At 34.0% G+C, this 16,690-nt stretch overlaps 1 protein-coding gene across 1 annotated transcript; it reads left to right on the forward strand.

Annotated features, from left to right (window-relative positions):
* Positions 1-8,195: 8,195 nt before the first annotated feature.
* Positions 8,196-10,686, forward strand: LOC123550999 (acetylcholinesterase-like; the record flags this gene model as incomplete). Its single annotated transcript, XM_045339589.2, has 2 exons — positions 8,196-9,595; positions 10,019-10,686. Coding segments are annotated over 2 exons (1,647 nt in total), but the record flags the coding sequence as incomplete, so codon positions are not given.
* Positions 10,687-16,690: the final 6,004 nt, after the last annotated feature.

Here is a 16,690-nt window from a genome sequence, read left to right on the forward strand (position 1 = left end):
TTTGAATATGGGTCATCTGGGGTCAAAAAGTAGGTCATTAGATCAAATCAAAGAATAAGCTTGTATATGCGATAGAGGCTGTATTTTTCAATTGATCTCCCTGCAATTAAGTCAAAATGATAACTTTAATGAAATCTAGGCCGAATTTGAAAAGGGGTCATCTTAGAGCTAAAAATTAGGTCACTAGGTCAAATAAAAAAAATTGTGTATACGATAGAGGCTGCATTTTTTCAACTGATCTTCATGAAATTTGGTCAGAATGATTACATTGATAAAATCTAAGTCAAGTTTGAATACGGGTCATTTTGGGCCAATAGTTAGGTCACTAGGTCAAATCAAAGATAAACATTGTGTATGAGATAGAGGCTGTATTTTTCAAATGATCTTCCTGCATTTAAGTCAGAATAATTGCCTTAATAAAGTCTAGCTTAAATTTGAATATGGGTTATCTTGGATCAAAAGGTAGGTCACTAGGTCAAATCAAAGAAAAGCCTTGTGTATGCAATAGAGGCTGTATTTTGCAATTGATCTTCATGAAATTTGGTCAAAATGATTGCCTTGATAAAATCTACGTTAAGTTTGTTGATGAATTATCTTGAGTCAAAAAGTAGGTCACTAGGTCAAATCAAAGAAAATCCTTCTGTATGCGCTAGAGGCTACATTTTTCCAACTTAGCTTCATGAAATTTTGTCAGAATGATAGCCTTGATGAAATCTATGTTGAGTTTGAATATGGGTCATCTAGGGTTAAAAACTAGGTCACTAGGTCAAATCAAAGAAAAACCTTGTGTATGAGATAGAGGCTGTATTTTTCAATTGATCTTCATGAAATTTTGTCAAATAGATAGTCTTGATGAGAGCTAGGCCAAGTTCGATTATGGATCATCTGGGATCAACAACTAGGTCACTAGGTCAAATCAAAGAAAATACTTACTTATACTCAAGAGTTTTACTCCAATTTTAATGATAATTGGTCAGAATATTTTTTCCATGAAATCACTAGGTCAAACATGTTTACACTGTTATGTTGTGTTATGGTGGGTTTCTCAGGTTAGCGGCCTAGGACCATCTTGGCCCTCTTGTTTTAAATTTCTATTTATTTTTCTTTTAATAAGATCAAAAGCGGGGTTTGTCCACCTTGAACATAGTGAGAAGTTTTTAACTACAAGTGACCCTCTTGTTTTTTATAATAATGTAACTTCGAACTTGTGTTGTAACATTTTAAGGAAACCAAACAAAAAACAACCCAGAAAAAATGTTACATAGCCCAACGTCTTGAAAGTTTCCATATAGCTTTGATTTTTTTGGTGCTATTGGTGAATTAACAAATTGGAGTTTTCAAGAAACTATTTGATCGAATATCAATTTGTGGTCCGAGAACGGAAAACAAAAGTCTAGATAAGAATTGTTATAACAAGATATCATTTGACTGTGTGCGCGATGTTTTGGCTTTTGTGGATAGCTATTGCTGATGGTGTATAAGACAGAGCTACATTTGTAGAATTGCAACCCTGTTTGTAATTACCTCTACATTCAGTACAAAGAAATCGAAGAATAAATTCAACTATAGGGAAGTTAAATGAGTTCAAACAAAATTGAAATTTCATTTGAAAACACAACACGGCAATAATAAGAGATATGGATATGAATAGTATGCGATGATGCTGAAATAGATCGAGTATAGGAGGAAAACACATGTTTATATTAGGTAAGTTGATGGGCACAAAATAATCATCAGTATTAAATGCGCATTTTCTGTACTGCATACAATAGCTAAATAAGCACATGCGTTGCGTGTCCTTGTGTTACCACGAAAGAAGTATTTATTGTTTTACAAGGAATATATATAATATGCAATATACTAAATATACAGATTTTATACTTTTTCTGCCCCTTTGTTTCATCTGTCTGTCCACCAATTAGCCATAAAACATGATTGATGACTTTCAAAATACAAGATTTGTCCAATAATCTTGACTCGTAGAATGTAGATTATTTGGAAAATATGCAGCTTCGCCAATAAGATTTCAGTGTAAAATAAGTGATCCATATGGCAGCAAATATTCCAGTAGGGGACTTCTAGTGCTAGGCAATAGTCTTGTCTTATAATTGTTTTGCGTTATTGAATAACATAAAAAGGAAACATGTGGAAAAGTTTGATTTTATTTCCTTTCCCTTGTGTCACGGCTTGATTTGTATATCATTGCGGTAATCCGATACTTACGTGTGTTTTATTCTTCATTTTCCTGATTTATTCCCTTCGTTTTTAGGTTAAACCTTTTGTACGTGCCATGTCCCTTTTTGTGCAAAAGTCGCCAAGCATTTTGTTTTACCAACAAGTAAAAGACCATGTTCTCACATGATACTGGATGAACAACCGTATACTTCGATAATTCGGTAAGGGGTTTTGCACATACCATGACCTAATGCCATAGATCCCGTTAATTTTGATGCAGAGGCCTCTCCTTATATCAAAGATTAATGAACTGCTGAAAAGGTTAATCCCAGTGGGAGTTAGGTTGCACCCTCAAGGTTGTCTGAAGGAACTCTAATGAACACTACAGATTATTGATGAACACCGACAATATATTCAGTTTTTTTTTATTTAGGCTATTGCCTGTACCAACTTTAGCGAATTACGTAGTTTATTAACCAATCCTTGGTTGGCAGGGATGGGTCAAAATATGGCGCGACGAATAGCATATTAAAGGGATATGCTTGAGTTAATGTTTATCTAGCTGAAGTTATGTTTTCGAAAAAAAATGTACTTCTTTCATTCATTTGTTAGCATCAGAAAGTAAATACAATATACATTGTGTAAGGTAAAGATAGGATAAGATTTATGTATTTCCACCAACTTAGAGAGACACGTGAAATGTAAAATATGAATACAATAAACCTAAATTAAAATGGTATGGTATAAATATAAACATAGGAACAGTAGTTATTTAATGATATATAGTTATTTATGGTACATACGTACGAGAAAGAACGGGCCCCTGAGATACGTTAGATTTGATGTAGAATTGAATGAATTTGTATCTTTCTCATAAACTACCTACACTTTTATTTTTTATTTCATACTTTTTAGTAGTAAACTGTTAATTACTGAAATATAGGTGGATTATATTTGAAAATAGAACTGTTTAAAACAGTGGGATTTTCATTTTATAACTTTCACTGATGCGAAACTACACTTAAACAGTATCAACTTGTAATGTCGCTGTATAGTTATCCTATGATAGTATATCACTTTAAGGACATATGCTAGAATTTGGTGCGAACATTTTCCCAATAACAGAAACGGCATTTTCCCCAAAAATGACGTTTTCAGGGGCAGATAACTCTTTTTCGATACCGGTGACCTATGATTTTTATTGCATATTTTTGTTTCTTAGATGATTGTCCTTCAATATCCAAAGTTTAAAGAAATTCTGTTATTGGGAAAATTTTCGCCCATCTCATATACAGGGAATTCTAGCGTACGCCTTTAAAACTGATGTTTTTAATTCTGTCAAGTGCAGTGATGTTACAAGTATGTATGCCAGGTCAGGTTATAGAACAGTCCTTTATCTAAGCATTACTTAAAGACCCCCCACGACCAAGTGACCTACAAAAAAATCATGAAAACATTCCTATAATACAGGTATTATACAGTTATTTCAGGTGGACAACTTAGGTCCTTCCTGAATAAATGTGTTTTTCACAATTTAACTGCAAACGTATTCGTTCAATCTCTTTTCAGCATAGTTTTAAGAATATAGATGAATAACTGTCTTACACTGTAGAAACAAAATGTGATTGAAATTTAACTTAATACACTGATTTATGTACATATTACTACATTAATTCAATAAAATGTTAAGACATTAAACACATTGTCTTGGCCTAATATATATAACTGTCAATTTGAAACTAAATTTTTGTATATCTCATATTTTTCATACAAATCATGTGTAATTACCATCATGGAAATACAAAAGAATACAGTTATTTTGTGATGCCTCTTTAAGTGCTATTTACATTAACTGAAATCGAGAGGACTGTTATTATTCATCCGAGTGTTCTCATTAACTAGTAAGTTAAGGGGTTTTGCACATAATTATAATGACTTCTAACGAACACAACCTATTGCTTGGTTGCTTTCTGGTATCTCAGTAGTCTTGAATATGTCTCAAACAGTGATTTGCTCTTGAATAAAATTTGTCGTTAAGATGCATATGATTATATCACTCGGGCTGTTACTCTCTTGTTAAAAGAAACACAACAAGTACAGCTGTTTTTACTAGAATGTGATTAGATAAAATGAATGAGGTAAGTGTGGTAAACGTTTTTTTATATGTCTTTGCTGATACGTATACCGCTGTGTGCCCAGCTGAAGCACTTTCAGATATTTGATTTATCTTTTTTTAGACTTTGACAGTAAGTTTAACAATCTGAATTCATTTTTATTTTAATGTTAATTTTAACTTTTTATACATGCAATGTCACTCAACCTGCGAAAAAAAGACGTAAAAATGTCGTTTCTATTCCATTATTAACATAGGAATAAGAGTCATCGAACTGATGTCTTAGAAAATAACCTGATACAGAGAACATAAATTTCTATGCATTTCAGAATTTATACCCCAGTCTTCTACGCATTGTTCGTCCCTTACATCAGAGATTAATGAGGTTATCGCTGTCGGATTTTGGTTTGTTCCGTGACTGAAGCAGCAAGAAGTACTTCAATAATTCTTAAATATTCAGCTTAAAATTTTGTTCAAGCAATTATAACTCAGACTCATTTCTTAGTGAAATTTCAGTGAATTAAGTAGTTTATAGAAGAACCCATGGCATTGATATTGTCATTTTGACGGGTCAATAGCCTAAATAATAGACTGATATCGTAGTAAACAGACATGCCTCCAAAATTAAGCTAAATGATCTCTCATTGAATTGATAGTACGATGTACAAGTTAAAATAAGATAAGGCTTCTTTATTTCAACTAAATTTAATTTAGAAACACTTAAAATATTTACCATGTGAATGCAATAGGCTACATATAGAGCAGAGTCAAATTATATCTTTCACATTAAATACCAATTTTGATAATTTTTACCTATTTACTTCATGTTTTTAGTGGACAACTGAAAAATAATGGCGGATTACATTTGAAAACTTTCAATGTTCTAAACAGTGGAAGTGTTTTTGCTTGTTTAATGTTCAATGATTTTGAAACAACGCTTAAACGTTAAATAATATGAATTACAAAAAAAATATAATACCATATAGAATAAACATTTATAAACAAATAAATCTATATTAACACCAGCAAAGTATAAATACAAGTGTAGAGGAAAACAGGAGACTTTGTAGAATTATTTATTTACATAACAACATAAACATCGTTACGTGATGACTTTGTACAGTTGTACAATACGTTTGACGTTCCGCGGGTAAAATTGGTATAACTTAGTAAGTACATTATAGAGACATAAATAAAAAGAACGTTGTTTGTTCTTCTTTAAAGATCGAAATATCTTACACTTGTGGAAACAATATTTTATATTTTCATTCATGCTAGCGCAACTCGTGAATATATTACATCTAATATACAATCGAAGCAAAATTATTCGATATATTACACCAAAAAAAAACACCAAACATTATGAGTAGATTTCCTAGAAGCACAGAAAACAGCCAACACAGTATAAATCTCTTACGTAGGCTCGCCACAAGTAGAAACTGTAATGGAAATGTGTAGCAGACCGGTTGCCTAAAATTTCCAACAAATAAATACATTTTGATTTATATATGAAATATATAGAAAAAAATGGGGATTGGGTAGAGAAAGAGGTGGGCTGTTGAGGGAACAAAAAGCAAGGATATCCGACAAGGAAAGCTACGCTCCAAAATCGCAGCCTGCTCAGACCACAAACAACAACAGTGTAAACATGCATGCGCACAAGACCAACCGACATACACAAACACATCAACACAGATACGTGTGGGCGTAAGCGCAGAGAAAACAAAACAAACAGGCAAGTAGGACCAAATGAGCAAACAAAAGGATACAGTGGGGCACCGTTCAGGGACAACATGTGTTGGGAGCTCCAGTAAGTATATGGTAGCTATGAAACCTAAATCATGGTACAAAGGGGGGTTTGGGGTGCGTAGCATTGGTGACTGGGGAGAGAAGTAACACCACCAACACACAGCACAATATACATAAAATCAAATACTAAACTAATTTGAAAATAGGGCTACCGCCTTGGAATGGTCAGTAACCTATACATGGGAATCTGAGAGTTTAAACGCGTTTGGGCATGCCAGCCTCGCACTAACGCTATTTTAGGTTAGACAAAATAGTGCAATTTAAATAAGTTCCCGCTAAGAAGTGACAAAATACCAGATTAGATAGGATCAGTCAGAGACAATGATAAGTACACCAATGTACTTAACAACTTGTCTGAAGTCAGAGCACGAAGAGCCTTATTTTTATAGGTACCAAACTTGCACTATTACAAACAAATACTAGTATCCTATATTTTTTTCAACTTGTATAGTTATACAATGAAGTACACCCCTTTAAAATAGAGTCAGTATATAGAACAGTCTGATAACAAGCTAAGGGTTACAGTAGTATTTGTTTAAGCTGAAATTATGGGAGAGCAACGAAATCTTTATTTAAATATGTGGGAAGTGTTATAATTCACTCAAATCTTATCATTTTAGACTGTTTACATGTAACTATAACTATAGATCTGTGGGAAGTTGGACTTTCAAAGGTAACACTTTCCTTCTAGTAGCCATGGTGTGCAAAATAAGATATATTATTCATATAAATCTTAGAAAACAATGTGGTGTTTAATTATTCATGTAAGGCAGCCAGCCAGTTTAATTATTTCATGTAAGGCAACTGTCCAGTTAATTATTTCATAATTATTTCATGTAAGGCAGCCATCCAGTTTAATTATTCAATGTAAGGCTGCCGTCAAGATTTATTATTTCATAATTATTTCATGTAAGGCAGCCACCCAGTTTAATTATTCCATGTAAGGCAGCCATCCAGTTTCTTATTTCATGTAAGGCAGCCACCCAGTTTAATTATTCCATGTAAGGCAGCCATCCAGCTGTCTTAAAGAGGGTAAGTGGTTCTACTAAGATGTCCACCTTTGCCTGACAGAATGGACAGATCTATCTCTATCACGAAACGCTGGAAAGTTGCCAAATGAACTATAAATACAACATGTCTTTGAAATCCTACAAAATGAATGCATGAATAAATAACAAAATAAAGAACTATTCAGTAAAACCCGACCAGCCGTTATTTGTACCAAATATATCCCATGGCGACCAGTGACTGCTAGTATGCGGATGCTTGCGTTTTGCACATGTTTCATTATCTTTGATTTTGATTTTGTGAAGTATCTCCTTTTACATGTTAGGGGAGACCGGGGATAGTTGTTACATGGGGTAGGTTGTTACATTGCAAATATTGAAGTGATGACGCATCATATAAAGTCACAAATTATGCGTGTTTATTAGTTTTAAAAATCGCCATCTTTTACGGTTTGTTATTTAACTTGGTGACAGTTATTTGAAAAATAGAACAAAAAGCTAGATTTTGGGCCACGTAAGTAAATTTTCGAGTTTTTCATACATTTTTGGTTCATGTGCACACTTGAAATATATATAAAACTTTAAAAATGTTGTTGGACTAAGCAAGGTATTGTGCTAAATATCGTAAAATCTCAAGAGGTTACATGCTTTCTCTGAGTTGTCTACCTTAGATATTGTCACGTGTTGTCGGGTCGGGGCATGTTGTTACAATTAGTGCGGGGCACGTTGGCCTATCATTCTACTTTATATTCTGGATATCGATTCAAACGTGTATGAAGATTATATGCAGTTGAGGTGAAAGTTATCTATATCATCTCCTGTCTTTATCTGAATTTAACTTAGGGAGCAAGACAAAATGAACTTTTGAAGCTTACGTTTAAACGTAATTTAAACCAGAGAATACTTTTAACTATTGTTTTACAGATCTGCAAACATAAAGCAGTGCAATGGCAGCCAAAGCATTATGTCTTCTCCCAATACTGTCCGTTGTTATAGGGATGTTAGAAGTTGAAACAGTCTCCGTGGACACAAACATTGGGATTATTAATGGATTAATGGAAGACGTAACATTTCTTGGTAAATCTTCCTGAATTCACAAATTTCTTGGTATACCTTACGCTGAACCACCCATAGGAAAGCTACGATTCCAAAAGCCAGTTCCGAGGTCTCCACTTGATGAACCTTTAGACGCCTTTAATCACAGTAACGTATGTCTTCAAATGCTAGGACTATTCGATAGCAAAAGATTAACTTATGATGAGGATTGCCTGTATCTAAATATCTATGCACCTGAAAGAAAATCAGAGGATGAATTGTTGCCAGTTATGGTTTGGATTTATGGAGGTGGCTTTACTCTTGGATTCTCTGACATGTACATAGGAGACCACTTGGCTACTCACGGAAATGTAATAGTGGTTACACTCAATTATAGATTGTCGGTTTGGGGGTTTCTCACGACTGGGGACAAAAGTGCACCAGGAAATTATGGCTTATGGGACCAGCATATGGCTATAAAATGGGTACATGATAACATCGCCGCGTTTGGGGGAGATACAGAAAAGGTAACAATATTTGGGGAGTCAGCCGGATCGGCCAGTGTGATGTATCAAGCCCTATATCCTGGAAATAAAGGACTTTTTCATAGAGTTATAGGTCAAAGCGGAAGTGTTGGTAACTTTTGGGGAACTAATGAAAAGAATTCAGAACATGCAAAACATCTCGGAGCTCTCGCTGAATGTGAAACAGAAAACTCCGAAGCTTTAGTTTCTTGTCTACGAGAGGTGTCCGCTGATCTGTTAGTAGAGTTTGTTAGTAATGCAACATATGAATTGATTTCGTTTCCCTTTCCATTTCTACCTACAGTTGATGGCAAATTTGTTACCACTGATCCTAAACATATTTTTGATAAATCAGATCTTCCAACTGAAGTCAAAGAAATCTTTTCAAGCTTAGATATAATGTCTGGTGTCAACTCGGGAGAAGGGAGTATAGGTCTTAGTCCATTTGCAGGAGTGGCTGATGCCGAGGAATTTTCACCAAACAAAACATACTTTGAAGAAACTTTAGTTCCCTTGATGATAAAAATCTGCCTTGGAGAGAATGTACCCAGAATTGCTACAGATGCTGTGATAGGGGAATATACAAATTTGGATAATCCCGACGACTATAATAACGTAAAAGAAGAATATGTGTCCATGTGGGGCGATGTATCGTTCAATGGAGACTTGTACAAGACACTAAACAAGCATTCAAATGTATCCACCAGTCAACATACATATATGTATGTATTCGATGTTAACCCTGAATTTAATGGTTTTCTTGTTCCAGCTTCTTGGTTTAAGAAGCTTGGACATGCGGGTGATCTTCCTTTTGTGTTTGGATTTAAGAACCCTGATCAGCTTGAAGAGATGTTCCATGTTTCACCGTCGAGATGGGAAGAACGCCTCTCTGCAGATATTATGACCTTATGGACAAATTTTGCTAAAACCGGGTAGGATGTACAATTTTTATTTGAATTTTAGTTAAAACAGTTATACTAAATCTGGACAAGTGGAATCATAACTGACTGTACCGTCAATAATTTAAAATGTAGCTTGATATACACTTGTATGCGCGTGTATGCATGAGATTTACTTAATATATGCAAATCACGAAGATGATTTCAAATTGCATGTAAGAGATACATTAAACTATTAATTAACCATACTTCAGCATTTTTAAAAGTTACATTCTCAACATTTCATTCTCATAATCCTTAGCAGTAGCTTTTCTGCCTCTAGTTATGTAGTCTTCTGCTCATGCAACCGGTTCATTTCTAAAGGATCTCATATATGCAAGCTTTGATACTCTGAATTATTATTTATTTTCATACTTAGTTTTGTATAAACACGTCATTTTTGTGGGTTATTTTCAGAAATCCAAATTCACCGGAAGACCTCGGGCTTGACTGGGTTCCATACACGCGAAAACATCAACATTATCTGCAAATATCACGTGATATGACGTTATTGAATGTGAAACAACGATGGAATACGCGAAGAGCTAATTTCTGGACAAATCTCCTGCCAAATATAATAAAATCGGCAGCTTGTAAAGCACAAAAATATTCTGATCATCTTAACAGAGGAACATGCGCAAAGGACCAAAACTGTTCTCCTTAAATAAACTCAAAACCCAAAACTTCACCTGATGTCAATGAAAACTGTGCATTTAAATTTGACCATATGTACATGATGTTTGGACCAATCAAATTTTATGGAACGACATTTGTAAACGTCTGTACCAGGAAAGCATTTTGGCCTAAATTCGAGTAAAGAGTAGTACGTTGTGTTTTGCAGAAATACCTTTATACCATTCAATCGAAATTATGGTTATACAAGCAAAATGGAATAAGCATTTAAAGCAAAGTTATTTTGTTTTGTTTTATTTGAAATATTGGTATATATAAGTATGAATTTCAAAAGGATTTTTCTCGTTACATTTGCAATTTCAAGCGATAAAGGAAAGATCGTAAATAAACACATTACATGTATATATATATATATATATATTTGCAAAATAAATTATTTTTGAATGTTAAAATATATATTGTGAATATATGTTGTGAACATATGTTTATTTTAAAAAATTGTATATATATTAAATCAAACACCAAGTGTACATATTAACAATTTTGAAAAGAAAATTAGTTGTCCTGCAAAGTTAATAGGTATTAATACAAACAACATCGCCTCAAGTTAGTTTATACTAATTTATTTTGGCTCGATTGTGATGAAAGCTTAAGGCTTATTTGAATCACTCTCGAGGCCGCTTTCTGAGAAAAAAAATCAGCACTGCTGACATATGAGAAGTCATAGTCGTGACCCAAATCGGGTTAGAACCCAAGACCCATGGGTTGAGTAGTCAACACCTTTATCTTATCACTAGACCACCGCCTGAATTTCACACCAAATCGAATAAATGTTTCAAATAATTACATTCCATATCCGGTACCCTAATAATTCTATACCGCAGCTATATGTAAGAGATACAGGCGAACACATTCTAAAGATAGTTTCATATATAATAAAAATATTAATAATATATTTATTTTAATAATCTTACATAAATCAAATATGTCTAATAACATATACCTAGAAACAATCCCTAATACTTCACTGAAAAAGAGAGAGGGAGGTGTCGACTCGCATAAAATACTTTCTTTAGAAATGATTTTTTTTCGGTAATTTGCCGATGGTATTCTGTTGTTCATTTCGCATGAACACCGAACAAAAGTTTAATTTCTTATATTCATTTTATATTTCCTTTCTAGTTTTATACAAAATTATATCATACATTTCACACAATTTGTTGCATTTAATATTAAAATTAGCTTTCCAGCCAATCTGTTCAACAGACGGAACAATTGCGACGTCATCTAAGGAACGTTCTCCCTGAATGTACGCGGACGTCGTCAAAACAGCGGTCCGTTATCACTAAGCAGCGATGAAGTAACTTTCGCGTCTTTCTTTTTTGCTGTCCATACGAAATATATAGTTTTAGTATCCCAAGATATTTAAAACAAAATCTTAGAGCGTATTCGAGCTATGATTTAATGATTGTAGAAACAAAATTCTTTAAAGGATATAGGATCGTTTTTCTACCGTTAAGTTCTTTTTTTAAGTGTGAGCTTGCAAATTTTTGCTGGAATCACAAACAGATGTATCAGTGACATTTAGGAAGCATGTTCATAATGCAATGATAGATGACAGAATATATCATACACCACGTCTACAATATGGGGAATCATTTTAGCTGATTTTGCAGTTTGTGTGTTTGGCTGAAAAACATGACCCCCATTTTTCTTTTGATTTTGTTTCAGCTCTGACAATATTCTTCAAGAAAATGTAAGTTACAGACATTTAAAATGGGTCCTGTTGTGTGCTGCAACCATTTGAAATTTGTCAATTTCATATAGAAAAAATGGACATAACAACTAGTGTCGATAATATATTAATTATTTCAAATATCGTACGCGTATATTTTTAATTGAACTTTTAAAGGTATTTGGTAAAATTATAAAACGTTTTATTAAAAGAGGTTACGACCCAACTGTTTTGAGACATACCGCATGTTTAGTGTCCAACCCGTTTACAGTTGGACACTACGCTTCCCTCTTTGATTGTGTCTGACGGAAGAGTGTGGGGGGGGGGACTCTATGATAAGCAGTTTTGTAATCCTACCAGGACTGAACTGTTTTGATATCTGTCTTCTGGCCTATTTCGTCGGGCCCTTAAGGGTGTTTCTCTTGTTGCTCTGTCTTCTGAAAAGGCATTGAGTACATACGTTTTTGGTTCTTAAGGTTTGCTTTTTATATATTTATACACGAGCATTTTTGTGTTTTACATGCTATGCCTTTTTGTTTCCATTACGTGTGTTAGAGATTCACCTGGAGGGGATTGCTTTTATTTACACTGTCCCGTGTCTTTGGAACATGGTGGGGGCAAGAGTGAGGTTTGGTGCGCACCATAAACCGGTTTAAGCTCCCTAGTGGTGTTTTTGTCACTGACCGTTCCAAGGAGGTGCCTCACTGTGTTCCTTTGTTTGTTCGTTATGTCCTCATGTGTTGGCTTTGTGTGTGTGCGTGCGTGCGTGCGTGTTTGTGTTTGTGGTGTGCACGTTTGCGTGCTGTGGGTTTCGTTATGGAAAGGCTGCGTTTTTGGTGCATGACATTCCCTGTTTAATACTTGTCTTTGTTTTTTACAACCATATCGTATGATCTTGATTACATATGTGTATACTGGGCAACCCTTGGCTAAAAATTTCCGTGGAAGAAATTTCGCATAGATACGTCTCACAAGAACTAAAATGCTTAAGTGTCAAACCAAAATGCTTAAGTGACAAACATACCAACATAACACTATTTATGTCGATTGATGCATGTCGGAAAATTTGTTTAAAAAAAAAAACATCAAAAAACAACAGGACACCCGTCTCACTCTGCTGTTCAAATGGCATGTGTTTTATTGGTAAAAATGATCAACCGATGTTTCGAGTAAGAAAAGAAGTCATTCTTGGTGTGATATTGAAGATTTGTAATGGTTGCAATTCAAGTAAATCTATCAATTTATATATATATCCAAATCTGGATACCGAAATACCATTTAGCAAATAATTGTGTGTGCCAATATTAGATCTAGAAAAAGGTTACGTTTCGCATGAGCAAACCTGAAATATTTGCAATGTTTGTGTATGCATTTATCAAAAACCTGTCAAAATCTGGATGCAGAAGTCCTGCATTAAACTTAAGATTGACGAAGATTCAAAAACGATAACAACAAAAAACTAGTAATCCTTAATGTGTTAGTTTTGCCTATGCAACAAAAGGATACTAAGATATTAAATAAACAAATAAATGAATAAATAATGATAATAACAGCTTTGCATATGGTTCGAATAAGCGATTTGTTCACATGTGTAGCAGTTAGGATTAGGTAAGAGTTTAGATGCAGTTACTCTAACAGACACATTGTTATGTCCTTTTGGCGATACACAATATGCCTGCGCGGGAGTTCCACATGGAATGATACATTGTGTCAGTGACGCAAATATTTTGAAATATAACTATATATCTAGTCTTACTGTTGATTTAAAGCTATGACTTATTGTATAAAGCTATTTACAGAACTCTGATTTTTCAACATTCTATGTCTAGCATAATTCATTTTGTTTTTTATCATTGTTTCGATGCAATTAAAGTTTGATTTAAAGCTATGGCTTATTGTATAAAGCAATTCACAGAACTCAGTAATTTTTCAACATTCTGGCATAATTCATTTTGTTATTTATCATTGTTTCGAAGTAATTAAAGGAAAAATCAGCGAAATAGATATTAAACATTTTAAAATCTTCGATAAATGTATAAATGAATACTAGTACTGGCCAACTATCGTGCAAGAGCGACCAAGCAAGGAAATAATTCAAAATTCATACTCAGTGTACAAGTAGACCGGCAAAGCTATATATATACATTGAGTGATATGCAGTGAGTGATATGGATTATATCTCACTGATATAACACAGTATTTCATCAGTTAGCATAAAATAAAAAGAGATATCGTATCTGAGCAAACATTTAACATTCTAATAAGTGTAGAGAATTATTCAACAACTAATATGCTTATAAAATACAGTCAGATGGCTGTAAAAAACTTATGTTTTATTGTCTTCCATTGAACTATGTTATTACCGCTTTTTCATTGAAGTATGTAAGTGCCGCTTTTCCATTGAATTATATAAGTGCCGCTTTTCCATTGAATTATATAAGTGCCGCTTTTCCATTGAATTATGTTATAACCGCTTTAATCAAAGAGAACAATTGTGTATAAAAAAAAATGATTATTTCTTTGAGTTCAACAAAGTATTTCCAGAGTAATCTCCCTTTATCTGTACTTGTAGATATATTTTTTAAAAACTTTTTCTAGTACTAGAATTATTTTTTATTTCAGGGGCGTCCGTAGCTGATTGGTTAAGGTTCGTTGACTTCGAATCACTTACCCTTCACCTGGGTTTTAATATGAGGAAGTCATTCAGTTGGCTTACGAGAGGTAAATAGTTATATCTAGTTGCCTGCTCATGCCTGACTTAATGCCAGATAAGGGATATGGGATCTTGCTCCAAAATTAAACATGGAAAAAAGCCATACGAGTTACACTGTGTCGGTGTGACGTGGTAACTGGCAAAACAAACGATATATTTTATTTTATCCCTCATGGTTTTGCAACCAAGATATATGAACAAGAGGATATAAATTAATAGATGTCTTTTATCATACTGCTTGCAAATACTTTGAGAATTGTCACACCGTTGTCACACCGTATGTGGCTCTCTTTAAGTTCCGCGTCTATAGCTCTTTTATTTAAAGAACACGTGTACGTCTGATCCAAATATAGCTCCTCGGAAATTTCATGCTGCATATGCCATTCATTTCATATACGGAGATGCATTACAACGTAAAATAGTACGGATCGGCATCATAAGTTCAGTTAAGGTAGAATTATTTCCTACTCCAATCAAATTTTCGTATTTCAATCGCTATAAAACAAAAAACGTAACAGTGTGTGTTTATTTCAAACTGTTCCCTTATCCTGCGATACCTCGATCCAGGACCATTTTACATACTGGCATCAAGCATCTGGGCAACGTTTTGATTCATAAACAAGCAAACTGCCATGCTGATTCCATACGGAATTCTTTATATTAAAAAAAAAAAACATAGTTACTGACACTTTACAACTCTTAGAAGATATATAAACCCTATTTTTGTCATCACTTATGTCAGTTTTAACGAAACTCTTCAAAACGAGGTAAGGATTTGTAATTTAAAATGGACATGAATCATTGTGACTACATTATAAACACTATAGTTTTGAAATGTAGAATTTAAAGGGAATAGTATTTTGTACTCCTGAACTATAGCGCTCAACAGGATGCAACAATGTCCGAACTGTCCTACAGATTTGTTTGTTTGAATGTTTTTATCTTAGTCTGTGGAGATGGTTACAAAAAAAGCATTTCCTGTTGATATATTTTTCAAATGCTTTAGAAATTCGAACAACTGTAAGCGTTCAGTCTTAAAACGATTCAAGCGAAACCTGTTAAATGACTACCAAAATCCGATCAAATACCTAGACGTTGGTCAGTTCCGGTATTAAGTAAAATATAATCTGTTTATTTTTTGAGTTTCAGGGTGGTTCCCGCATGTGTGACAGAGATTAAAGAATGACTTGCGTAAGGAGTGATACATGTTATCAGAGCAATGCTAAGGAAGAGCACGTGCCTTCCTTCCTATCTGGACATCTCAATGTGCACTAACAGACATTTAAGTGAATATTGTCATAATCATAAAAACACGTTCTGGGCATGGCAAGATGATTCATAATCGTCTTTCATGATCCATTATAGTGATAGAACCGTTTGAATTATCATTAGCATTCCAATGATTTCTGAAAACTTTACTGTCATCCACAATCATCATGCCCACAATCATCATGCCCTGTGCATGTATTCGCCTGTTTCAACGTTGTTCAGTACTCGAGATATTGGCCAGATTACTCACCTTTAGTTTCTGTGGCGTCGGTTTCTGCCATTTATTTGCTTATTTTAGTGTTATATTTCTCGCACATGATGCTATTGTCACACTTTTGTGATACTGGATGATCATGGTGGATATAAAATATTCATGACAAAATTTAGTCGATATTGGGCACAGCCTGTATTTTGTGGGGACGAGTAAATCTTAAAAGTTGGCGATCCTGTGGGCCACTGCGGGAAAACAAAATTTCAAAGTCTTCGTAGCTTTCTCCGAAAATTAAGGTACCATCAAAATTCGTTATATTTGAACTGCAGATAGTTAACACGTCGTTAATAACACGTAAACAGGGATAAATATATACTGAATGATGATCGCGAAGGTTTTTTTTTAACAATTTGTATGTAAATATTAAAGATTATACAATAGTTTCAAGAATAAACCCTTTTTTGATTATCAGAACTTTCAATATAAATTGCAAAACTTTCTGAAAACAGTACTTTATTTATTTTGCAA

Source organism: Mercenaria mercenaria, chromosome 15, assembly GCF_021730395.1.
Source record: "Mercenaria mercenaria strain notata chromosome 15, MADL_Memer_1, whole genome shotgun sequence".
Taxonomy (NCBI): Eukaryota; Metazoa; Mollusca; class Bivalvia; order Venerida; family Veneridae; genus Mercenaria; species Mercenaria mercenaria.